This window comes from Varroa destructor, unplaced genomic scaffold, assembly GCF_002443255.2.
Source record: "Varroa destructor unplaced genomic scaffold, Vdes_3.0 BEIS01000007.1, whole genome shotgun sequence".
Taxonomy (NCBI): domain Eukaryota; kingdom Metazoa; phylum Arthropoda; class Arachnida; order Mesostigmata; family Varroidae; genus Varroa; species Varroa destructor.
The window spans coordinates 33,796,536-33,818,389 of record NW_019211460.1 but is presented as its reverse complement, the minus strand read 5'-3'; the positions used below and the strand labels follow the sequence as shown (position 1 = coordinate 33,818,389).

The following is a 21,854-nucleotide window of genomic DNA, read 5'->3' as shown; positions in this document are numbered from 1 at the left end:
TCTACGTACGCTTATCTCCGGAGAAGGCAGGTTCGTCGGAAAGGCTTTATTGGCGCTACAAGGAGGCCAACGAAACGTTCAGCCAGTTCGTGAGCGCCAAGCAGATTTTGCTAGGGTATTTGGATATAAAGCACAAGTTTAGAATTTGCTTGGGCAACATTCGAAGAATGACAAAAGAAATACCATATGCTTGCTTTCTCATCGTGGTGAAGATGATTTCATATTTTGAGTTAGTCTGCGTAGTTCGAGAGTTCATGCCGGAGGAGTCTGTCGCTCACTGATGGGGGCGGCCCTAGCGAACTGCTAGTCCCGCGTTACGTGAGCTCGATGACGGAAGTTCATGTCAAACCTCAAGCCAGTTCAGCAGCTCGATCTCCTCTAATCTTTATAATGATGCCGAGTTCGAAGAGCATCAACTGGCGAGCCATCGGTGGATAGTAGCGATCGCTGTGTTACGTAACCTCGAGCAAGGCATATTTTACCGTTCAGGGTGGAGGAGATTGCGATTTGTAGTTCTGCGGCCACTAGAAGCCTTGGTATTTTTTACTCTCATCGTTAGGGTCATTGAAGTGCACAGAAAACTTAGATGTTTGATCACATAACACGTTTTGAACAGAAAAACTTGGGTTAGGGCAGGCCGAGTTGGTACCGGCTCGCGAAAGAAAGGCCTGCCCTAACCCATGGAAGTACATTTCTTTTTACTCCATCGATAACGGATCTACGAACACGCGGCTGGAAAAAAGTGAACATAAATATTGCTAGAAAGGTACCACCGCGACAACAAGATATACGACAGGTCGGTAAGAGGCTCGTCGTGTGGGTTCGTTCTTGCGAAATCGTGCAAGGCACCCTGAGAACATGCACGGCCTCTTAGTCGGCTTTAAAATCAGTGGAACCCCGTTCAACACGTGTACGAGGACAGGAGCAGGAAGTTAAACCCATTAAGCGCTAGAGAATCCCGGCCACGGGATGAATGTGGCCGAGTAGTAATCTATCAAATATCATATTTTGTTTATTATATTGGTTTGAATTCATGATCAAATACGGGCCCGCGGCTATATAAGCGCGATCGTTAATTCGTGTTTTTTTAACATGTATGGACAGTCGCAAAAAACAAACAAGTACAACGGGCTTTTCGCGACTCTTCAGGTAGGCCAACAAACTTTCCAATGTATTCTTCTTAGATCACTGACCTTCTTCCTTTCTGGCCAGTCAGTAATCAAAGGCAACATGTCGTTACGGTTGTGCAATAAGGTTTTAAAGGACGTAAGATAGAATATATAGTTGTAAAATATAGCTGCACATCTTATAGATCATCTAAAGACTCTACTGCCTCAAAATTAGAAATAATCGCGATGCAAGGGAAAAATATACATAATGTCTCGTCGTCGGCGTCCACCAGAAGCGTATGTAATAATTCTAATCATCTGTACATCAATGATGCCTCAGTTTCTTCTTCTGTTATATAGTTTCTGTACAAGAAAAAAGGATCTACATGTAAATATCAACGTGTAGAACCTTAAGAAAAATTTTATTAACCACACAGTGAAGCACATTTTACGCGACATTATCATATCGCACCGTAACAATACAACATATTGCAACGATAAGGCCGTCTCCACTTCCTCTGTAAAAGCATTATAGATCGCAGCCGGTATCCCAGCTGGCTTCTACGTAATACTATAGCAGTTCTCATAGCCTCAATCATATTTCATATTCCACACCTTCAGCATATTGCTCTCATCGTGTGTTGAGTTCTATCTAACGCTGTTACGCAAAATGTACATCTGAGCTTTCTGCTCGTCAACATGCATCTTTTTAGCGAATTCTCGCCTTACCCCACTAACGGTACTACCCCAAGGGGGTAATCCGAGAAGATATTACCCTTTGAATTGGGTACCCGGCCAGAAGTCTGACGAATAAACAAAGCGAACGCGCGGGTCTCCGCGAAGGTCTATTCGACCGCCTCGATTAGTCAGTCCGTCGTACAGACGAAAAAACGGACGGATACACAGGCAGACAAATGGCGTCTACACGTACATTCGAACTGTTCATAGCTTGTCAGTGATCGATGGCCTGCTTCGGCACAGGTAGATCGCCCTGCGATAGGCGAACCAAAATTAAGCATGATATAAGAAAAAAAAAAAAAAAAAGACGCATGATTAGAAAAATATGAGCGAAAAATAATCCGTAAAAGGTCCTAGGTTTGGTTTGATCAAATTTAGGTCATATTGAAAGAGGCTCTAGCATGGCAAGAACGAAATTTCGATACGAAAATAGCCAAAGATATTATGAGATCAGTTTCTAACGGACGACGCTAGTATTTAGAATTGATTTTGCTTTAGGCAAAAGCGGGTTCGTTTCTAGATTTCGTGCGCCTCGGCTACAAGCGGCTTAAATGTTTTATTCATATCGATAGAATCCATTGGAGACAAAGAAACCTTTTGTTCTTTAGGCCATTAGTTTGTAGCTTCAAGGCCGAGCTCTCTATTTGGCTAAAAATAAATACCTTTCGTATCATAAAATAAACACCAATCGTATAAGCAGTATTTAATGTAAAATTCCCAATTTTATCGAATCTAGCTTAATTATTCGTTATAGAAAATCATTGAACGGTGGCAAATGTCAGGACATGTCCGGGCTAACTTTAGTAAAAGTTTTCTTTTCACTAATTGATGTTAGCATGACGAGCGTCCAATCGAAAAAATTACGATTTGTAGGTCACTATTATTGATCAATCAAAGCAATTTTCTAATTGTAGTGCCTTTAGACGTAACTTATTCGAGCGCCGCATTTAGCGACGCTTAAGTTTAAATCATAACTTGTCTGGATTGTTGGCTGATTAGCTAAATTAAAAGAATCCGTATAGCAGATAGCCAGATATGGCTATGCGAAGTATTTGTAATGATTTTTACAACTACTATATATGGTCGTGTGCAACTTATTTTGTTTGTAGGCCTTATAGAAGATAAATAGCTCGTCGCATTTACAAGATCTTGCAAGGAGAAGGTAATGAAGTGTAGTTGGGTTAATTAAGAGATCCAAAAAAGCAGTGAGTTGACACGGACGATTTTTAAACGCTTTCATTGATTTCAGGCACTGGATAAGTTCGATGATATGACCTGTGATTTTTCTGCTACCTAGGTTCGTGTCTAAGCAACGTTATTAGCTAAAGAAAAGAAATAGGTTTATGGTAAATACTATAGCCACGTCTATCGTTCACCTTAAGTTACCTTGCATGTACGACAAAGTCGACCGCCAACGTGCAGTTCCATCGAATTTTCTTTTCATCTACCAGCTGGATTACTGTATATCCTGCCAATCAGCTGAGTAACGATAATATCTCTTCTTGTATTGTCTATCTACAACTCCGTATAATTGTATCTCATCTGTTGATACTGTGTTCCGGCCGTTTCATTGGCCGTGGCCTGTGTAGTGTTAGAACATGTTGAGATGAGCGGCCCGACCCTCACCAGCCTCCGCCTTACACCGACCTATTAGGAGAACTCGTTGATTTACCCATGTAAATAACACTTTCACGACAATTTTTCTTATGTGACAGAAAAAGCAATGGGTTCCATGATTTACTAGACGGGAACGTAATTCAGGCTCATCAAGCCCGTCACAGATTGGTCATAAAAGATCGTCTACCTTTCAGCCGGCTCAGAAAAGCTGCCCAAAAAGCATATCTCAGCCTTCGTTTAATGCCCGAAATCCAAGCGCGGAACGGCTTCCTTTCTCTGACATTCAGACCACTAATGCAAAATTCAGCGAACAGTTGAATCGGTATGCAGGTGTTGAAGGTCATTTGCCATTGACTTTGTAGATGGAACTATAAGCCTTTAAAATTTTCCATGGACAGAGCCAATTAACGGAACGCTTGTTGGATATATTGGGTGCTGGAAGTTTTCTAAGCGAGGACGCATTGCCAAGACAAACTAATAACAACACTTTTCGCTGTTGTTCAGTGAATCTCTCTGCGTAATATGCAAACAAAATAACATTATAACAGTGTTATTTCAGTCTGAACTTTATCCATTGATGCTTCTTACTAAATAAATTTTCCGAGGAATTGTCTAATATACAAATCGTTCATTTCTATCAATCTTCTTCGTTTCTCAATTTCTATCAAAAAGCAGCGGAAAATGGAAACTTGGACCGATCCTTGAAGATGGAGGAGCTATTCTTGTTGGAATAAACCAACGCCAACAGATGTTTTTTTTCAGAGAACTCTTGATCAGAGATCATGTTTCAGAGAACTACACCTAAACCTTCCGGCAACAAATAGCGTTAGATATTATAAATTTCGTGATACTTCTCCCGAGCACTTTGAGCCCAAAAACATTCGAAGGAATATCTAAAAGTCAGACAACAATGCATTAATGATACGTGTAGGTATTGTACGTGTACGGGGTGTGAACATATATGTTAAGCCAATACGATCCATTTTATCCCAGCTAATTCTGCCTGTGAAACAACTGGATGGGCATCAAAGTTAGCTGATTTTGCTGTGTTTACTGTAGGGGCAATTGTTTGTATCTCGGAAACTGTCGTTGGCACCCCCTACTGCCCCACTGCGCCTGGACACAGCTCAACTAAACAAATAGGAAAAAACAAAAATGGTATAGTACTTACAGAAACCACGCATTGATACGATTGAACGAGACGCCTGCACAAAAGCAATCCTGTTCGCGATTTCGTATCGAATGGGCTGTGAATTCGGGCGAGGTGGGCTGTGAGCGTCTGGGCAATGACAACCCAGCGATATTCGTGTTTGCAAGACGACAAACTCCTTCAGTTAATGAGAATATTATTTAACCTGGATTTCGTTAGTATAAGGAGACAGGAATAGAAAGGTACGAGTGACGCCTGACAGGTCAACAAGCCTCTTGATGTACGGTTTCGAAACGTAAAGTCGACACGTAGATGTGGATATGTATAGCTTCTTCTATCCGCTGATTGAAACGCAATCGCAGTTACTGATCCAGGATCGATGCGCATTACAGTTGCCACCCCTAGAACAGAGGAAACGATCTCAGAAAAACAGAAGGTACGCTTATAACGTGGTTAGTTTTTGTGCTGCGAACGCTGCTCATCCTTTCACCCCGTCTAAATGTTTATATTTCTTGATAATATGTATTATTTATATAGTTTAATGTCAGGTAAACTCACAAATATTGACTCTATTTGTTTTAAGGATGTAACACGTTTAAATAGCTCATCTGTGTGGCAATTCAAATTGAATATCCACCCACTGTAATAATAACAAGTATACGCCTCTCATGTTAATACATTTACAATATTAAAGAATTAAATATTAGTAAGCCCGTTCTTAGGGGGTACATAGGTATAACGTTTGCCCTGCGGTGGCGGTAAACATACTTTACTAACGTTAATGTTGTGTGTTAGCAACGAACAACTGTATGATTCAGGGTAATAAAATATCCTAGCTACTAATAATACTTTGAGAATAACGTATCTTTCGGTTAGCTCTTTGACTTCTGTTGATACCGTCTGCTTACGCGGGAGATTTGAATGAACGACATCTTATACAATACTTCGATATCTGGCTCAACATTATTCATCCATTTCGAACAAAGGGTCGTGTTATGGGAGATAACAGGCCAATTTATCTAAAGATACATTATATCCTTCTTTACATAAGCACTTCGTGGCATCTGTAGCCCGATTGCAAAGACCTACAATTCCTATCTATTGACTGTGAAACTTCCTCAAAAAAATGCCCGATAAAATGTTTTTCTATAACAATGCGAGACTAATGGTAGCGCTGGCAGATTTCATTTAACAGTTGAACAGCTTCGGAGCGCCTAACGGTATTATAGGTTCGGCTAAATAATGTCTGCGTTGAAACTATAAACTTAGACTTAAGAGGGTCAGCGCGGACGCATTCAGATCCCCTTATGTTCGACGTAACGCACTTGCCATCCACTATTTCGGGTATCTAGAAAAAAAAAAGCCCATTTCGGCCCCAGCCGACGTCAGCTTTTATTAATTGCCTTCTACATTACGGCGACTGCTTTTTCCGCCTTTGCTTGACCTGATGTGGCCTATATGCACAGAATATCTGGCGTCATCTGGTCAACTAGTTATTTCTGTGCTAGCAACAATCATTACCGAACGCATAAGATGCGCTTGGATAGCGACTGGCTTTCGCCCTCTGCATGCTTTTTTACCTACTGTTGCATTTAATTGCCCCGACAACGACTGCAGACGTCGTTTGCCTCCGCTTGCCCCAAGTCCGTAATTAAGTCGTAGAATAGACGGTCAAGTGCGATTTGGACACTTCTGTTTGCGTTTAGGTCGCAGGAAAAGAACGGCGTGCCCATCCAGAAGAATTTGTATTAAATGCAGATTATCGAGCAAAAGTGACAGCCGAGCATGTCAGGAGTTCTTCGCAAGTGTTGATTTCTAGATAATTATCAAGGCGGCACTATCTTAGAAGGCTAAGAATACTCAGATTCTGACGAAAAATTGCGAGGGCCGATGCTGTTGATCCTATTGTCCTGTTATTATATTGCTACCCACACCCAGATAATTAAACAATGTTTTGTAAAAAAAAATCATCTTTAAAATAGTTATTGCTGACAGAAGTTCTATTTGCAACGATACAATAACGCTATGATGCTAAAAAATGCTTAGCTATGCAAAGATATTGGCGTCTAAGGCTGATTTAGGTAATGGGAGAAATAGGTGCTGGGTACATTTAGCCAGGTATCAGTAATACCGAACCATTTGTAAGCACGAATAATTATATAATAGAGAAAATACAGAATCCTTAAAACTCTCGTCTACAAGTAATGTTTTGAGTTATAGGCTATTCGATCAGCATGGCTATATTACATATGGCAACGTATACAGTAGATACACATGAGTCACTGCATCGAAAATTAAAAATGTTCTTTAATTCTTTTTTCTTTGAATTTTTGATTGGCTTAGTGTGACGAGCAGTTTCTCCTCGTGGTAAATAAACCCCCCTGTCCGGTCTGCAATTAGTACACAATCGCTGAGGGAATGAGCAATGTTTTTTAGTGAGACTGATGAAAATGTATCCTATCCATGTAGCCTCACACAACGCTAACCGGTGCCAAACATTTCGGTCGTTTGATGAAGTGATTATTGTTCAGTGAAAAATTTGCGCCTATGCGATAATATTACCTTCTTAAACGCTACTAGTATTTGTATATGGTACAAAAGCAATCTATTCCTTGGGACCGGATCCATAGGATCGCCAAGCGCAAATATATTTTTGTTCCATACAAACGATGCCATATGTCGTAGATTCCCGCGACGATCTTACGTTGATCGTTGTTTCCTGCCGTTATATAGTATCTTTGGGAAATAATTGTTTTTTATATCTATGAAATCATAGACATTAGCCTAAAATTTACTCCCGATATAATCTTCATGTATTTTTGACCTGCTGGTAAATGGTAGAATATGCTCCTTTGAACAGCACTGGACATAGTTGCCAAATGGCACCCTGGCCGAACTTCTAGTTTTTTGCGCTTGGAAGCTATTTTAATGGAACGTTTGACCAAGATGTAATTGAACGATTTCAATGCAATTCCGCAGGCACCTCATTCAAAATAAGATTTACGTTCATTTCCAACTTAGGGATATTCTCTAAAAAGCTCTATGATACTTTGCAAAAGCTAACTTGATGAAGCTTGCGAGATTGTGATTACGCTGTAAAAAAATATGGAAGTACATGTAACATGTCCAGAGGTTGCTGCTCCCAATCCAGCCAGCGATTACACGATCTGTGTGATATAGCAAGTAATTGTTCGATCTAATTTTGGACTATATCGGCGAAACTTTAGGCTAAAACTTATCAAATATTATCGAATAGAGATCGAATTTGCTCAAACTATAAACATAAATGATAAAAACTCGTGAAGACTGAAGCAATCAGCTTCTTCCCAATGACAATATATGTTCGCGTTTTGCAGTGAAATTTTGTATATTGGATACCGCTAGAACCGCCCTGGGGCGTTCGCGGCTAAATACTTAATGGCTCTTGACCAGGTGTCCTGAACAGTGCAAAAAGTATATTGAGTCTTGCAAAGAAACGTATATAATGATAAAATTCAACTTTTTTGGGTTGCAACGATGCACAAATTGGATTGTGGCTCTCTGAAATGCTTTTTCAAATATAAATAATAGGATTTTTCGCAAGCACACTTTGTTTCCCTATAGGGTGGTAGTACTCAACGGTAGGTCACCTTTCTGAAGAATATGCTTGCTGCTATGAAGGCTGCGACCGAAATATCTATTTTTGTGCCGTTCAAAGATCCGACAAAAAACCAACATAAACGCTCTCCTCGAGTAATTTCTGATCTTATCATCAAATGCAAACAGATTTTCTGAAGGATGACATAAAATATATCGATATAAAAGGTGCCCAAAGGTGTTTAACCTTCCGAATGCTTTTTCTTTTTGAATTGAAAATAAAAACAAAATAGATCAATTTCTTTTCACAAAGAAAACTGAAATTCTTCTTTAAATTAAAATAATCAAAAATTTTTAAATTTAAAAAATAAATTTAAAGAAAAAGCAAATACAATATTGTACAAAGTAGATTCAAATCAAGTATCCATTGCATTTGAAGACATTGCAAATTAAAAAAAAAAATGAGACTAACGGTACTTATGCTGTCAGTAACGCTGATCCGGACGGAAGAAAACCATCTCGCAAATGCTACTGGGAAAATTGTGAATAGGATGACAAGTTTTTAGGAAATATTTTTCGGAGCGATATAGCTTCATCTGAATCTGTCGGCACAACCAATCGACACTATTACACAAGTTAATTGGACAACTATAAGACCATATCATACGTGGGAGCTTATGTTACCATAGTTTTTTAGAAAAAAAATCAAGAATGAAATCGTTATCTTTCCAACAGACAGTACAGAGATCACTTAGATTTACTGCAAGAATCTGCTTCGCTAAACATTCGACGGGAGGCCTTCTGTGGGTATAGTGGATTCTATTTAAAACAGGACCTGCATACCATCATTACGATATAAGAGCCTATCTTCATGAGACTTTTCTGGACGAATAGGTTGGACTAAAAGGCCCTGTGAAATGTTCTGGACGCTCCCTAGACCTGACGCCAATAGACTTTTCCCCGTGATAATACCTAAAGGTGAAGACTATGCCAGCAAATCGACAGCTCTGAAAGCCGCAGTTGAACAGGAATGTATGACGTAAACAAAACGTTTGTTTAAGCTCATGAATCAACATCCCGTTGTATTGAGCAGAAAAAAATCTAACGTAAATTATTTTCCCAACTAAAATAGTCACAATAACTTAACTGTGTATACATTGTTTTGGGGCATATATAACAGATCAGCCCCCAATAAAGTCGCAAGCAGTAAAAACGCTTGACCACCCAGTCGAAATATAATAAGAATTTAGAGAAGAAATTAGACCAATTTCTAGTCCTTCAAAATACTAGGACAGGGGCGAGTATATTTTGGTTTTATTACAGATAATTACACGACTGAATATCCCAATCAAAACGTTTATGTTAAATCATAGTAACGAAAAATGACAGTTAAATGAAACGTACTTAACTTATTTTTATTGTGTGATCGCATATAGAAACAACAGTCCGATCTTTGTTCGACCTCGCTACGCCTTACCTGCCCAGCCGGTATACACGTAGTCCTGCTTAACTCAATATTAGTCATTCGAGCTCTAAATAGAGCCAGAAATATATGATCCGAATCCTTTGTTGTCCCATCCCCCCGTTTACCCTGCTTTAAATAAGCATTAAACACTCGTAGAAAGACTTAAGCATTGCTCTTAGCGACCGGCGACAGAACGGTGAAGGCGAGGTCGACAATAAACTTTTCTTTCTAATAACGGTGTGCCTAACATTGTCTGTTAGAGGCACCTGGTACTAGTAAAGCATTGATGATCGTGATGCCATCCTGCCGATAACATCTACCCCACCCCGATCCGTATTACGAATCAAATACGTGAGAAGAGTTCATAACCTGAGCATTGGCGCGAGAACATCTCCTGCGCGTTAACCGTGCAGCATTGTTCAGCAGGACTCGAGCATTGTTATTTTAGCATGTGTTGCCCCAGCGTCGATCTGTCGCTCATTCAGAGATACGGATGCGTCAGATGATAACGGGACAGAGGCGATAGGCAAATCAAGTAACCTGCGTGAGAGTAGTGCAGGCAACGGTAATGTTTTCATTTTCATCTCGCAGAGCGCCATCATAAAGGCCGCGATATGGTTTAACCAAGCAGTCGAAAGTATACGTTACTACACTACACATGCTACGTGCAACATGTCCAGGACTCCGTTCATCGCGCTTGTAATGTTTGCTACTTAAGCAGAAGCAAGTGGCCTAAGTAAATCATATCCCCCGAGTGTTATAGGCGAGACCACAATTTACAAAAGCACCCATTATAATATAGCAGTCTGATTTTTAGCTTAGATCATAATGTACCTAAACAACATTTCTAGGATAAATATGTACCATTAATAGCTACAAGTCATAATTTGTTCAATTATGATATTTGTTATGTATTTCAGAGCTATGGATCAATCGTTTCTTTAGGATAATCACCGTGTCGGTATATCGAGACGTTGTTACGGCCTCACTCTTTGTTACGCTTTCGGTCGACGCAGTTACAGCCAGTTTCTACGGGTTCGGTTATGGCCACGCATATAAAAAGCGCGGGCTCCATCAGGGTAGTGGATACCATAGCTTCGACTACAAAAAGTACTTGGCCAGTTATTATTACCCGCTTTATAGGTATCTCGTTTACTATCACAAATAATTCTACAGTTACCTCCACTACGGATTCTATAGCTAGTATTTATCTCACGGCGGCCATGGGGACAATGGATTATATAGCGGCTATAGAGGATTCCGTTTTAGTGGGCACGAATTCTAGTGGAAAACTTGGTTACGGAGGTTACGGGTACGATTCTGGTTACGAAAAAGGCCACGCAGGCTATAGGCTAGATCATGGCATAGCTGGCTATGCCAATTACAATGACGGGAGAAGCATCGGCTGGAAGCAACTGGGCACTACTACTACAAAAAATGAAGACCGACGCCGTACGGATCACACGAATTAATCGTTCACCATCGACCATCGTGTTTTGCCTTAAACGATCACAACTGACACTACTGGCAACAAAGCCTGTAAAAACATCACGCTAACGGCGTTGTAAGTAATCTATATTTCGACGTTTATACTTTTGGTGGAGAAAAGTGGATGAAGAGGCATGTAGGCGAAAATAGAGAGTATTTAGTCTTAGCGTAGAAAAAAAATAATGCATGAAACGATTCTAGACGACTATGGACAGAGTCACGATATGGGCAGATGCAAATTAACGTTGGGGCATAAAATGTTTATTATGTGTCTAAAGGTTACATTACACAATGGAAACATTATAATTAACGAGCTCACTCCAGCTTCGAAGCAAAACAATCATTAAATTACGCGATACGAATAGCCTCAATAGATAGTATGCCGCTACACATAATAGTTTAATTTGAGCAGGCGTTAGAAATAAACTATCCAAAGAAATCTTGTAGCAGTTCGCCCGGTACAAGCTTCAACAAAAAAAAAAATTATTATTGAAGGACTGCTTTCGTTCCTGCAAAAGCGCTTTGCCCCGCAACGATTCGGTTCCTAGACTTGTTAGAGAGGTGCTCCTCCACTAACCGTGGCCCAGAACATCTCAAAAATTAACCTGATTACGAGAATATGATAGTCGACCAAAACTTCGTCGGAGCAATCAAATTTGGTCGACAAATGGGCTAATATAACCCTTCTCCCTTTATAGCGTTGGCAGATGTGAAACAACTCTAGTTTACGCGTACTGAAGTGAACCCCTGCTACCTCAACAATCATCACCTCTTCCCATCATGAATTTCTCATCAGAGGCTCCCCATTGAACTACATCTTCTTTAAGGTTAGGTTTTTCATGTCTACTTTTTTCTTCATCCCGCAGCCGTTGTCACTCTCTCAGTGTCTGCCCCTCATGCTCACCTTCTGTGTTCACGGAATCTTTCTGGGGTTCCTCAGCGCCGGAGGACCAACCGTACACGGTTCTACATAGCTACACAACAGCCGTGCACCAAAAGCCAAGCTATTAAATGAGATTGGCGTCGATATGCTCTTTTTGCTAGTCCCAAGTGCGACCGACATTCAGGAGCGAGTCTTGCCTCCCTTACCACTCGCTTCCTTCTGTCGTCGATGATGTTCACACTGACGACTATCTATCTGCGAAACCATTTCTCTCAACTACTCGAAGAAATTCAGGTCGAGATTTGACTTTTTTGCCAAAAGAGGAAGAAGAAGAAGCGAGCAGTAGAAAATGTTCTCAACTTTTCTGCCGATTGCGTCCCAGTTCCGCAAGTCAATTTCTTCTCGAGAGTCCATTAGCGTGAAGGATTTTGGGGACGGAAGACTTCTACTTAAAAGGAGCCGGCTCGAAAGGAGAGCCAAGGAAAAAGAGTAAAAAGTCATGCCCAAGGTTTGGGTGGATATCGCTCGCAGTCCCGCGCGTCATCGCAGCTGAACGATTTGGCCCTCGGTAAAAGAAATACCGCTGCTTTCCAACCAAAGCAGCAAAAAGTAGAATTCACCATTTGCGGAACGCGTACCCCACTGCGCGAATCATTTCGTCCTTAAAGCCGTCCCGCGTATGACAAATGATAGAGGTAAGTTGAACACTGTGAAGCAAAAAATGACCTCGCCCATACGAACTTATTAACTAATCAGATGTAGCTAGAACCGCGCAATCCTCATGGTAAAATGGCTAGAGGATACACCTCATGATATGATGCAGCAACCCTGTATTGGTCACTTTGCTAACCATTAGCAGAACTGCAAGGACAAATTAGTAAAGTACGATCAGTTCAAAGTTATTTAAAAGCAATAAACATAACTTTAAATCAAACTGAACAACATGTACAGATTTCCGTGGAATGATTTTAGCTATCCTAAGGCAAACGTTTTCTGTGCTACATGACGATCACTTTGACGACATGAATAGTTTCCTTTGAATTCTAATATATTTATATTAACCTTAACATCGAGAGTCCTGTATACGAGCCCAGTAACATTCGTCTTCAGGAAGTAGACGTTAAATTTACGTGACTACGTCAATTCCAATACTCTATAGGTTCTTTAGGGGGAAAATTCTGAGTAAATGTTTTGAATTTTGACTCCACTAGTGCCGTTCGACAGCTTCAGCTGGACGGTTCTTAGCACGGAGTAGCGTGCACTTATGCCAAATTTCGAACTTAGACCACCTAGAAGTTGGTTATAGCGGCTGCAAGACGAAGCAAAACATTCCAGCTTCATGCTGAAATTCGCTAGGGGAAACAAATACATATTATTAAATATTTATCTATCTTCCGCGTGATGTGATAGAAATTCCCTCGAGACGTTCGGTATAGAGATTTGTTTATATGAGCTAGCGGCTGAGATTCTCTATTTTAGCCATTTTCAATTCTGACCCGTACTGTCGTCGTACAGCTGGATATAGTTTTTTTAAAGCGGCCTACGAACAGAATGCAAAACATACTCAAGCATTCAACCTGTGCGAAGAACATAATACCTATGTATATCCTCACTTCAGGCATTTTTTTCGTTTCGCCTGCATGTTATAAACGCGTATGCTATATACTATCCTATGCATCGTATACACTAGCATCAGCATCGTCATTCGTTGTTTGCTTCGGGAAGTTTTGGCTGCGCTTTTGAATCTCTTATTCGTTTCGTTTAACGCCCTGTTGGAGAGACGTATTTTTAACTGCAAAAGAAGATTCAATAATGTCTGCTGTGTCGCACGCCAACTCAGTAGACATACCTGTTTTATGCAAGAGAGGCTATAATAGTGATGTCTCGTAGACATTGCCCTGCCTCGGCTGCAACCGCTCCGGCAACGGCGAGAGGTTGGCCAGCCCTCCAACCAGTCTACGTGAGCCAGTCGTTGACAACGCTGCCGAATAGAAGGTGGGGGTATAGCGAGTGAGAGAAAGAGAGCGAGCGAAGGAGAGAGAGGATGGAGGGAGGTAACAGGACGTAGGTATGCAAAGCCGATTTGCCGCTGCCGCTTCCCCTGCTTCTATTCTCCTTTTCCAACCCTCGACGTCTGACGCGATCTTTTCCCGTTGCCATTTTTTTGCTTGTTCTTTGTCAGTCCTCATCTATCCGTCTGTCGCGATGGTCGCGTACCTTTTCCATGATATCAAGTTCACATCAAATAAGTCAGTAATCTTCTCAAAAAGTCACCACTAGAGATTCATGTAGATCCGGTGCTGCTTTATATCTGCTTCCCCGATCTTTTTTTTTCATACATCTAATGTACTTGCTTACGTATTGACGTCGTCAATTCTTTGTGCGATTGACCAGGGAGGGGTTCTTACGTACTGAAAGGAAAGACAATTCCTTTAGCGTACCTAATGATGTAATTCCAAGTTGTAGTTTCTCAGACATCTTATAAAGCGTATTCATATAATATGAGCCGATTGATAACCCAGTTTTTTCAGCTCATTCTATTACGCAGCAATTACCGTAAGAAAAACCGAAAGTCGATGCAAATAGCAGCCTACGTTTTCCATGATTTTGGCCCATCGTTTGGTAAATATATGGATTTTGCTGTAAAAAAAGGTCATCATTTTTGAAGGCTATTCAACCATTAACCAGCCCTTGGCCTTTTGTTTTCGTTTTCAACTGCTTACATACCAAGAGTAGTGTATGGGTATGGACGGGCGCAACTGACACATCTGGACCATAAGCAGCCGGGAGTTACAGAATTTATCAATCTATGTTGTGCATTGTATTCCTGGTCACGTTCATCACGTGAGGTCGCAAGCCGTCGCGTTTCGCACTGCTTTTCGCCAGATCAACGCGCGGTTTTTTTTACTCGCCGAAAAGGTTGCAGTGACAGTTTCGCCAGATTTAAGCAGCTACAGTAGAAGACCTTGTTTAGATTCCTACCAATGCACAGCATTTTCTGCTGATCCTAAGTGGCTCTTTTTAGCCTCACGCTGAATGCCTGTCTATGGCTTAACGACTCAGTCTCGCATTTGGGATTATCGCAATTATTGTTATCATCACTCCTCGTTCTTTCTGTGCCTTTCCGAATACGCCGACGCGACGCTAGAGATCCCATTGATTGGACTGTATTTTTGGTCAGGAAAGGTAGAAATAACTATCGGTAACATCACTCATTACTGGAATCAAGACCTCTACCACTCAATTGCATAAACTACTTTGACGTACGCTTCCGCACGCCGCGGGTCCCGTAGCTGTAAGTTCCTGTTTTTCTCGGGCAAAGTAATCAATGACGCAGCATCGAATAACAGCTTTTTCTATTTCCATCCTTCTAACCTCCCAAAACAACAGCAGCGAAGGATAAGCCTCTTGTACGCGGTGCGGCTATTGCAGGATGGATAAGGGAGCAAGCCCGCGAAATTTAAGATCCATTACGCTCTCAACGGTAAAACCTACGTTATATCAAAGGTGAACGAGTGTATTGATGAGTCCATCTACTAACAAGTTTACCTTGAAGCTTTGTTTGTTTTCATGTCTCTATTTTCGATTTCAGAAAATCAACAAGGACTGTTAAAGGCGAACTTTTAAACTTGCTAGATCTGTCATATTCGATTAACTTCTGGTTTACACATAAAGATATATTTTAATTGCTCTCCTTTATTTGGATTTAGACTGTCGCAATGGCTTAAAAGCTTGAGTGATAACAAATAATAGTATATTTCTGAATCCTATCTAATGGTGCAGCTTGGTACCACAAACATTTTATTGAATACAAAAAAGATAACTGCAATGTCATCACCAACTACCTCGGTCAATGGCGTCTTACGTGGTTCGAACAAGCTAATGTAAACGAACGGTATTTCGAACTTATATTAAACAAACTACGAAGCCGAATGAAGGCTGAAGAGCACGAGATTCAGGTTTTAATACCAGACGAATACCTCAGTTGTGAAATCTGGCCCACACAATGCATTTTGTGTGACCCCAACCTCTTAAAGACAAGGTAACAAGTTTATTTATTAGCAATGATGATTAAGAAAACTTAAACTAGAAATTTTAATGTAAAACGTTGACTAACTTATGTTCCCCATTGCACCTGAAGATCAGCAATGAGCTAAACATCGTCATCATGAGTATACGTGATAATAATACGTTTATCTATTGCATCGGCCCTAGAAGTCCGGTCACAACATAGCAGTGCTTTACATAATTAGAACGAACTGTTCAAACGGGTCCATACCGGAATTTTCCAATCGCTATTTGACCACCATTACATTCGTTGGACTCGACTCGCGGAACGGACGCGTTGCCCTCCGCGTCTGTCCGTCTAAAGTTAGTGGTTGTACTGTTATTATCTTAATGATGTTTTGATTCCGGTTTCTGGTCGAACGAATGCCTTCTCCCTAATGTATAGTCCATTGTGGAAAACGAAGCTATTAGCAATTGCCTGTGCTCCACATCAGCTGCGGTGGCATCAGGTGCGTCAAATTGTATCGATTCGTCAAAAGGTCGCCGGTCGACCTGAAACAAAGACCTTCAAAACCTACTTGAATCAACGAAGCAGAAGGGACAATCCACGGGACACCGCGAACCTAAGTATAACACCTAGTCAGATTAGCCATGGCACACTGCAGTCGTCGGAAGCATGATCGGGATGTTGAAAAAAACCCTTTATTGGATAAACATCATCATTCGGAGAAGAACCAGCGCAGGAGACAGAACGATCTGTATGGCCTAATGGCAGGCGGAGATAATCACCGTCATGAATTTAGGTATGTCGAAGACAATATTACCGTTATTATATTTGATGTAGTCATTGGCCTGATACAATCCAGAATGACCAGTGCGTCTCTACTGTAGATCTTAGGTTCGTTTAATCAATACCAATAGCGATATGATGATTGGACCCTTTAGACAATAATACTTTGGATGCACATCATCGTCAACGTGAGCGCCGCAGTTGCTTCTAACGCAACAGATCTATCATCGAGCCAGACACGCACGTCACGCATGTACCCCGGCAACAAAGACCAAATGCACTAAACACTATTCTTTCAAATCGTCAAAGGAGCGGCTATCTAACGGTGAACGGCAATCATACCAAAGATTCAGCGCCCGTATACTACATCTGTTGTTTATTGCACGCTCAAACCGTTTGACGAACGTATATATATTAATCAATAATATACGTGAGACATTTGTAGTTTCTAAACTGCTACAAATACGAAAGCTTTATCAAAATTTCTTTCGGTACGAAGATGCCTGAACCAGGCCAGTGAACAAACTCGAGGTGTCGGTGCTATGCCGTATATAATCAATGTTTGCTATATTTCTTCTTCGTCGAACCTATGCCACCTAAGAAAACAATTGGGACACGTGGTCAAATCACATCATGACGATTTTTAGTTAAGCCTTCGATCAAGAGTCCGAAAACAAAATGGTAGCATAGTTCGACGGCCATTTATTATGTTATGCCGCAATCTAGAAGTTTAGCAGCGCTACTATTATGATTGATTCTGAAATTTTAGGAGTCCCGGTATCGTGCCGATAGAGGCCGTACCCCTTGATCATCCATCGCTATTTTCGCCGGTGATTGGTTCGGACGGCGTCGTATCTTTATTCCTTCAACACGACATAATGGTACAGCTGCACCCCTCTGGCGCCGTTCGTGTGGTACATCGCCGCAGTGGAGCAACTGCGGGCATAGCTTCATCCGCAGCCAACAATGCTTTATACGCTGAACATCCTTGCGTTGCCAAAATGGAATACTGTACTGATGTGGTCTCTCTAGCTCTTGAACAGGTCATGCGCGCCGATGTATTTGCAAAAATCACTAAGAGAGGGTATGTGTTTACCTATACCAGCGCCATCATCCTACATTTTGGCGAACCAATACGAATTTACGTATAGTGCAAATTTGTAATGTTTGATTGAATTGTTGGCGACTTCCAGTGGCCTCTGTCTGCGAAAATATGTATCATCACATGTCGTCATACATCTGTTTCGTATATGGCAAATAAAATCTCTCTGCTTTCTTTTCAGTTGTTTATTTACGACAATAAATCACGGGCTCGTTTACCTAGTTGACAGCTCTGGCGTGAAGTCAACGACAGAGTCGTTTGTTATACTTAACAATGAGACAACTAAACGATATTTCTATAGCGGGGCCAACTACACGCCATCCGATGAAGGTAAGAGCGGATTTCATATGCCCACTAGTACTTTTAAGATTTAAATCGTCATTTTCCTCCTGGAATAGGAGCTGGCACAGCGAGTTTTACGTGTTATAGGCTTACATTTTCAGTTTACAATCAGCTAACTGTTTCGGTGGGTGTGATCAAAGCTGGTTATAGGACTCTATCAATTTTTTTATAAAAAATCTAGTCTATAACGAAGTAGGAAGCTGTACGTTCTTTAACGTTACAAAAAACACACATTAACTAACTAACTATCAGCAGATTATCAAAAAAATGAAAGACGAGTTGGCGAATCATAGGAAAAGCTTATCAACAGGCCCGGGTGATTTTTTCTGCAAGCCGGTTAGTCCTGAAATCATTGTATGTGACCTAAAGCTCCGTTTCGCGGCAATGGCGCATTGAATGGCGCAGAGCATTTTTGCCTGTCGTTATAGTAATGAACATCGAGGAATGTCTGCTAGCTTGAATATTATCCACATGGCCAACCGGTGCTAACTAACAGAGCTGTTATCTACGTGGTTCGGCTGTTTCGCTAGATTTCGCCGAGTGTGAGTCGCTGATTTCGCTATCGCGTAACTACACAACGAATGTCGGTACTATAGTGTGGGTGATTGGCGGTGTTCGTGTAAAGCAAAGTACCGATGGGGCGGTAAATGTCCATGTTGTGTCTAAGAGACCAGGATCCGCCGCAGTTGGACTTGCTGGCGGGGGCGGCGGCAGCGTGGGAGGCCAGATCACAGCAGAGAATCCATCCGCCTCTGGGGCCGTGGGGGCCAGCAGCAGCAGCAATGGAAGCGGTAGCGCCACTAGCAGCGCCAGTAGCAGCTGTGGCAGTGCAGGTAGAAATGCAAGTCTTATCGGCGCTTCAGTACAGTCATCCGCCATTCCAGGGGCGGAAGCCGGGTCGATTGGTGGGCAACGGGTTTCATTAACGGTAATGCCCAACGGCGATATTAATTTGAAAAGAGGCGATGACCTTACTGGTGAGTCTTTTGATATCTCATAGTACCTCAGTTACGTACTTGATCTCACAAGGTAATGGTGGAGCTTTCAGTTTTTTATTATCCCTTTGAGCCTGATGTCATTAATAACCGCTGTCTTGCTGTCATATTTTACGTTAGTGAGTATGCGGTGTCCCGTAGGATCGATGCTAGCAGGAACAGAATCGTCGTTTAAGCTGTTGGACTTGTCGCGTGACCGCGCGCGTCTCACTTGCGATCGACGGGGCTTCCATGCGCGTAACGGCTCGCACGTTGCTGGGTTTGATAACGAGATGCGCTTCCGACTCGAATAACGATATCGAAATAGCGACGGGGCTGAATTATTATTAGCTGGTCGCTTTCTTTTTTTGCCATGGAATTCATAATTTGTCTACAGAACAGAAACAAAAAAAAAAACTCTCGTCGCTATTCGAAATCTATTCTACACACTGTGGAATGGCTGGGAACATATCATCAAGCACACAAGAAAAAGCCGTTGAATCCCGTCCTCCGTCCGTCTAATAGTGAATAGGCCGCTATTAGTAGCATGTCGAAAACTCTGGTCATCGACTGAAGCATGCGAAGGCTAACTCCAACGACACACGCAATTACGAATTTGTGGTGCCAATAGTGACCGATGATCATAAATTTATATCTTGCGCACGAGATTCAAAAGATTGAAAAATATTTTTACGAAAATGTAAAACTGGAAGAAAATAGATAGCCAGATCAGAATTAAAGCTTGCACTTTAACAGCATTCGAAAGGCTTTTCACTCCGGCGTACACATTCTTAACGGGAACTTACAGAACAACGTTCCGTTGCGGGGTAAACGGCTTCGGAGAAGCAATAACTACAATAGCAGAATCAGACACGTAATGGGTTGTAGCTTGGGGGTTATGGTGTTTACTCGATGGTTAAGCGACAGTATATCTAACATTATTTTGTAGATACAATAAGTTTCTTAGCTAATGGTAACGCCCACATGGCAATGAACCATGTGGACACACATTCGCCCCCCTAGATAGCAAACTTGAACGACAAAAGTCTAGTCAATAACAAGGCGCACAAAAACTGTCAACCAGAAAAATCTATCACTTTGTTAAAATTTTGGTTTTCATCTCAAGATCTCTAAGATCTCAGAACTTTTTCGAATTAAAAGTTTATATTATCAACGAGTGCGCAAGCTACATCATGCTGTCCTTACTTCCTTGATGAAGTCTTTCCTCCTAATGTTCTCTTTTTTAAATCAATTGTTCTGGAATAATTTGTACATTCTAGCAAGAGCATTTTGCTCAATAGCGGCCTATTTCCAACTCTTCAAACGTATCTATGTATGCAGCTTTACACACTACCGTTCACGTAAAATCATGTATGGAGCACGGTTTGTTTCGTATTTGGAAAGACGTACTTTTGATCTCGACATTTAGTCTGTGACGGAACACTGCTGGTTTCTGAAAGCTCTGCTTGTGCACTAAAAGGATCCGTTAAATATTAGTAGTCTCATCGAACAGCATTCAGATCTTATCCCGAAAGCGCTTACGTATTGAAATGTCTTCTGAGAGGACTACGATTGTCTTTCGGAAAATTCACGCAAATGATGAATGAAGAGTAATACCTTTATTTCCACGAAGCAAATATTTGGTCCTAGGTGACCAATGCAATGCTTCATACACGATGCCTTACAGAACGTTACACTAATAAATCTTGTGTTAGGAAAAGCAGATTTTTAAAATTTGACCTTTCTTTGATTTGTTCGAATCGACGTAGATATGAATTCAGGAGGCCCGCCAACATCTGCAAAAGATATATCAAGAAATGAATTGCAAACACCTCGACTCAATGTTTTATCATTTTGGCAAACAGGATCGTTTCTAATATCTTAGATAGCCCTTAATTCTATACGAGTGCACGCCATTATTATTCTTATCATTTTTGAAAGCAAACACAACCACAATTACAAACTATGCCTGAACAGTATGTACATTTTCTGATGTAGCGAAGCAGTGTTTTTTAGTGCTCCGTATAAGATTGCGTTCTGTCCTTATATAGGACTATTAATATGCGGTCACTTAATTAGGAAATGTTCAAGCTTATAGATATATAATCCCAAAAAAAAAAGCATTCATATATAATATGCTTTTCACACGTCAGGTTCAAGCTGTTCGCTAACTTTCTTTTCCTAATTTATAGGGAGCGGCCTTCAACTACCACACGGTACCCGCACGACTTGTTTCTTTCTTAAATCAAAATATTCTCAGTTTTGGTATTGCGATGAATGCATTGGTAGGAGATAGTTAGCTCTCAACACAAAATGGCGTATGTCTAGGCCCGATTTCAAACCCAGACGATTACGTTCCGATTCCGCACGTCGTTCTAAATCATTTAGAAAGCAACACATGTTATTACTACTCCATCATCCTTTACATGCATTACAAAAGAGAAGTCTGGAACAGCTGGGTTGCAATTAGCGACTAAACGACTGAGTGTGATGGAGTGTACTGAATTTGTAATAGTGAACATGCTTGTAAAACGTCTATCCACATCTACTAAAGTATACGCAGAGTATAGTTACATTTCATTATATTGTCTTCCCTTAATCACTTGTAATAG

The 21,854-nt window shown here is 41.1% G+C and overlaps 1 protein-coding gene and 1 long non-coding RNA gene across 3 annotated transcripts; one reads left to right on the top strand and one right to left on the bottom strand.

Moving 5' to 3' along the window:
* Window positions 1–741: 741 nt before the first annotated feature.
* Window positions 742–15,326, bottom strand: LOC147754613 (uncharacterized). Of its 2 annotated transcripts, XR_015317704.1 has the most exons (4): window positions 14,754–15,326; window positions 13,876–14,437; window positions 4,636–5,015; window positions 742–2,100 (listed from the first exon to the last, which is right to left on the bottom strand). It is a non-coding gene; the product is annotated as an uncharacterized LOC147754613 (long non-coding RNA). The 2 variants fall into 2 exon arrangements; XR_015317703.1 differs by having other exon boundaries at window positions 742–5,015.
* fest (wurstfest) lies at window positions 15,307–20,019 on the top strand. Its single transcript, XM_022815804.2, has 6 exons — window positions 15,307–16,068; window positions 16,480–16,837; window positions 17,594–17,908; window positions 18,108–18,256; window positions 18,799–19,245; window positions 19,384–20,019. Exons 2-6 carry the CDS (start codon window positions 16,686–16,688, stop codon window positions 19,554–19,556), a joined length of 1,236 nt encoding a protein of 411 aa, XP_022671539.1. The 5' UTR covers window positions 15,307–16,068; window positions 16,480–16,685; the 3' UTR covers window positions 19,557–20,019.
* Window positions 20,020–21,854: the final 1,835 nt, after the last annotated feature.

Excerpts from the sequence above, each read along its gene's own strand:
- fest (XM_022815804.2), top strand. The coding sequence starts at position 16,686 with ATGGCACACTGCAGTCGTCGGAAGCATGATCGGGATGTTGAAAAAAAC. Across the intron at positions 17,909-18,107 it reads GCAAAAATCACTAAGAGAGG|TTGTTTATTTACGACAATAA; the intron begins GTATGTGTTTAC and ends CTTTCTTTTCAG. Across the intron at positions 19,246-19,383 it reads AAGAGGCGATGACCTTACTG|TGAGTATGCGGTGTCCCGTA; the intron begins GTGAGTCTTTTG and ends ATTTTACGTTAG.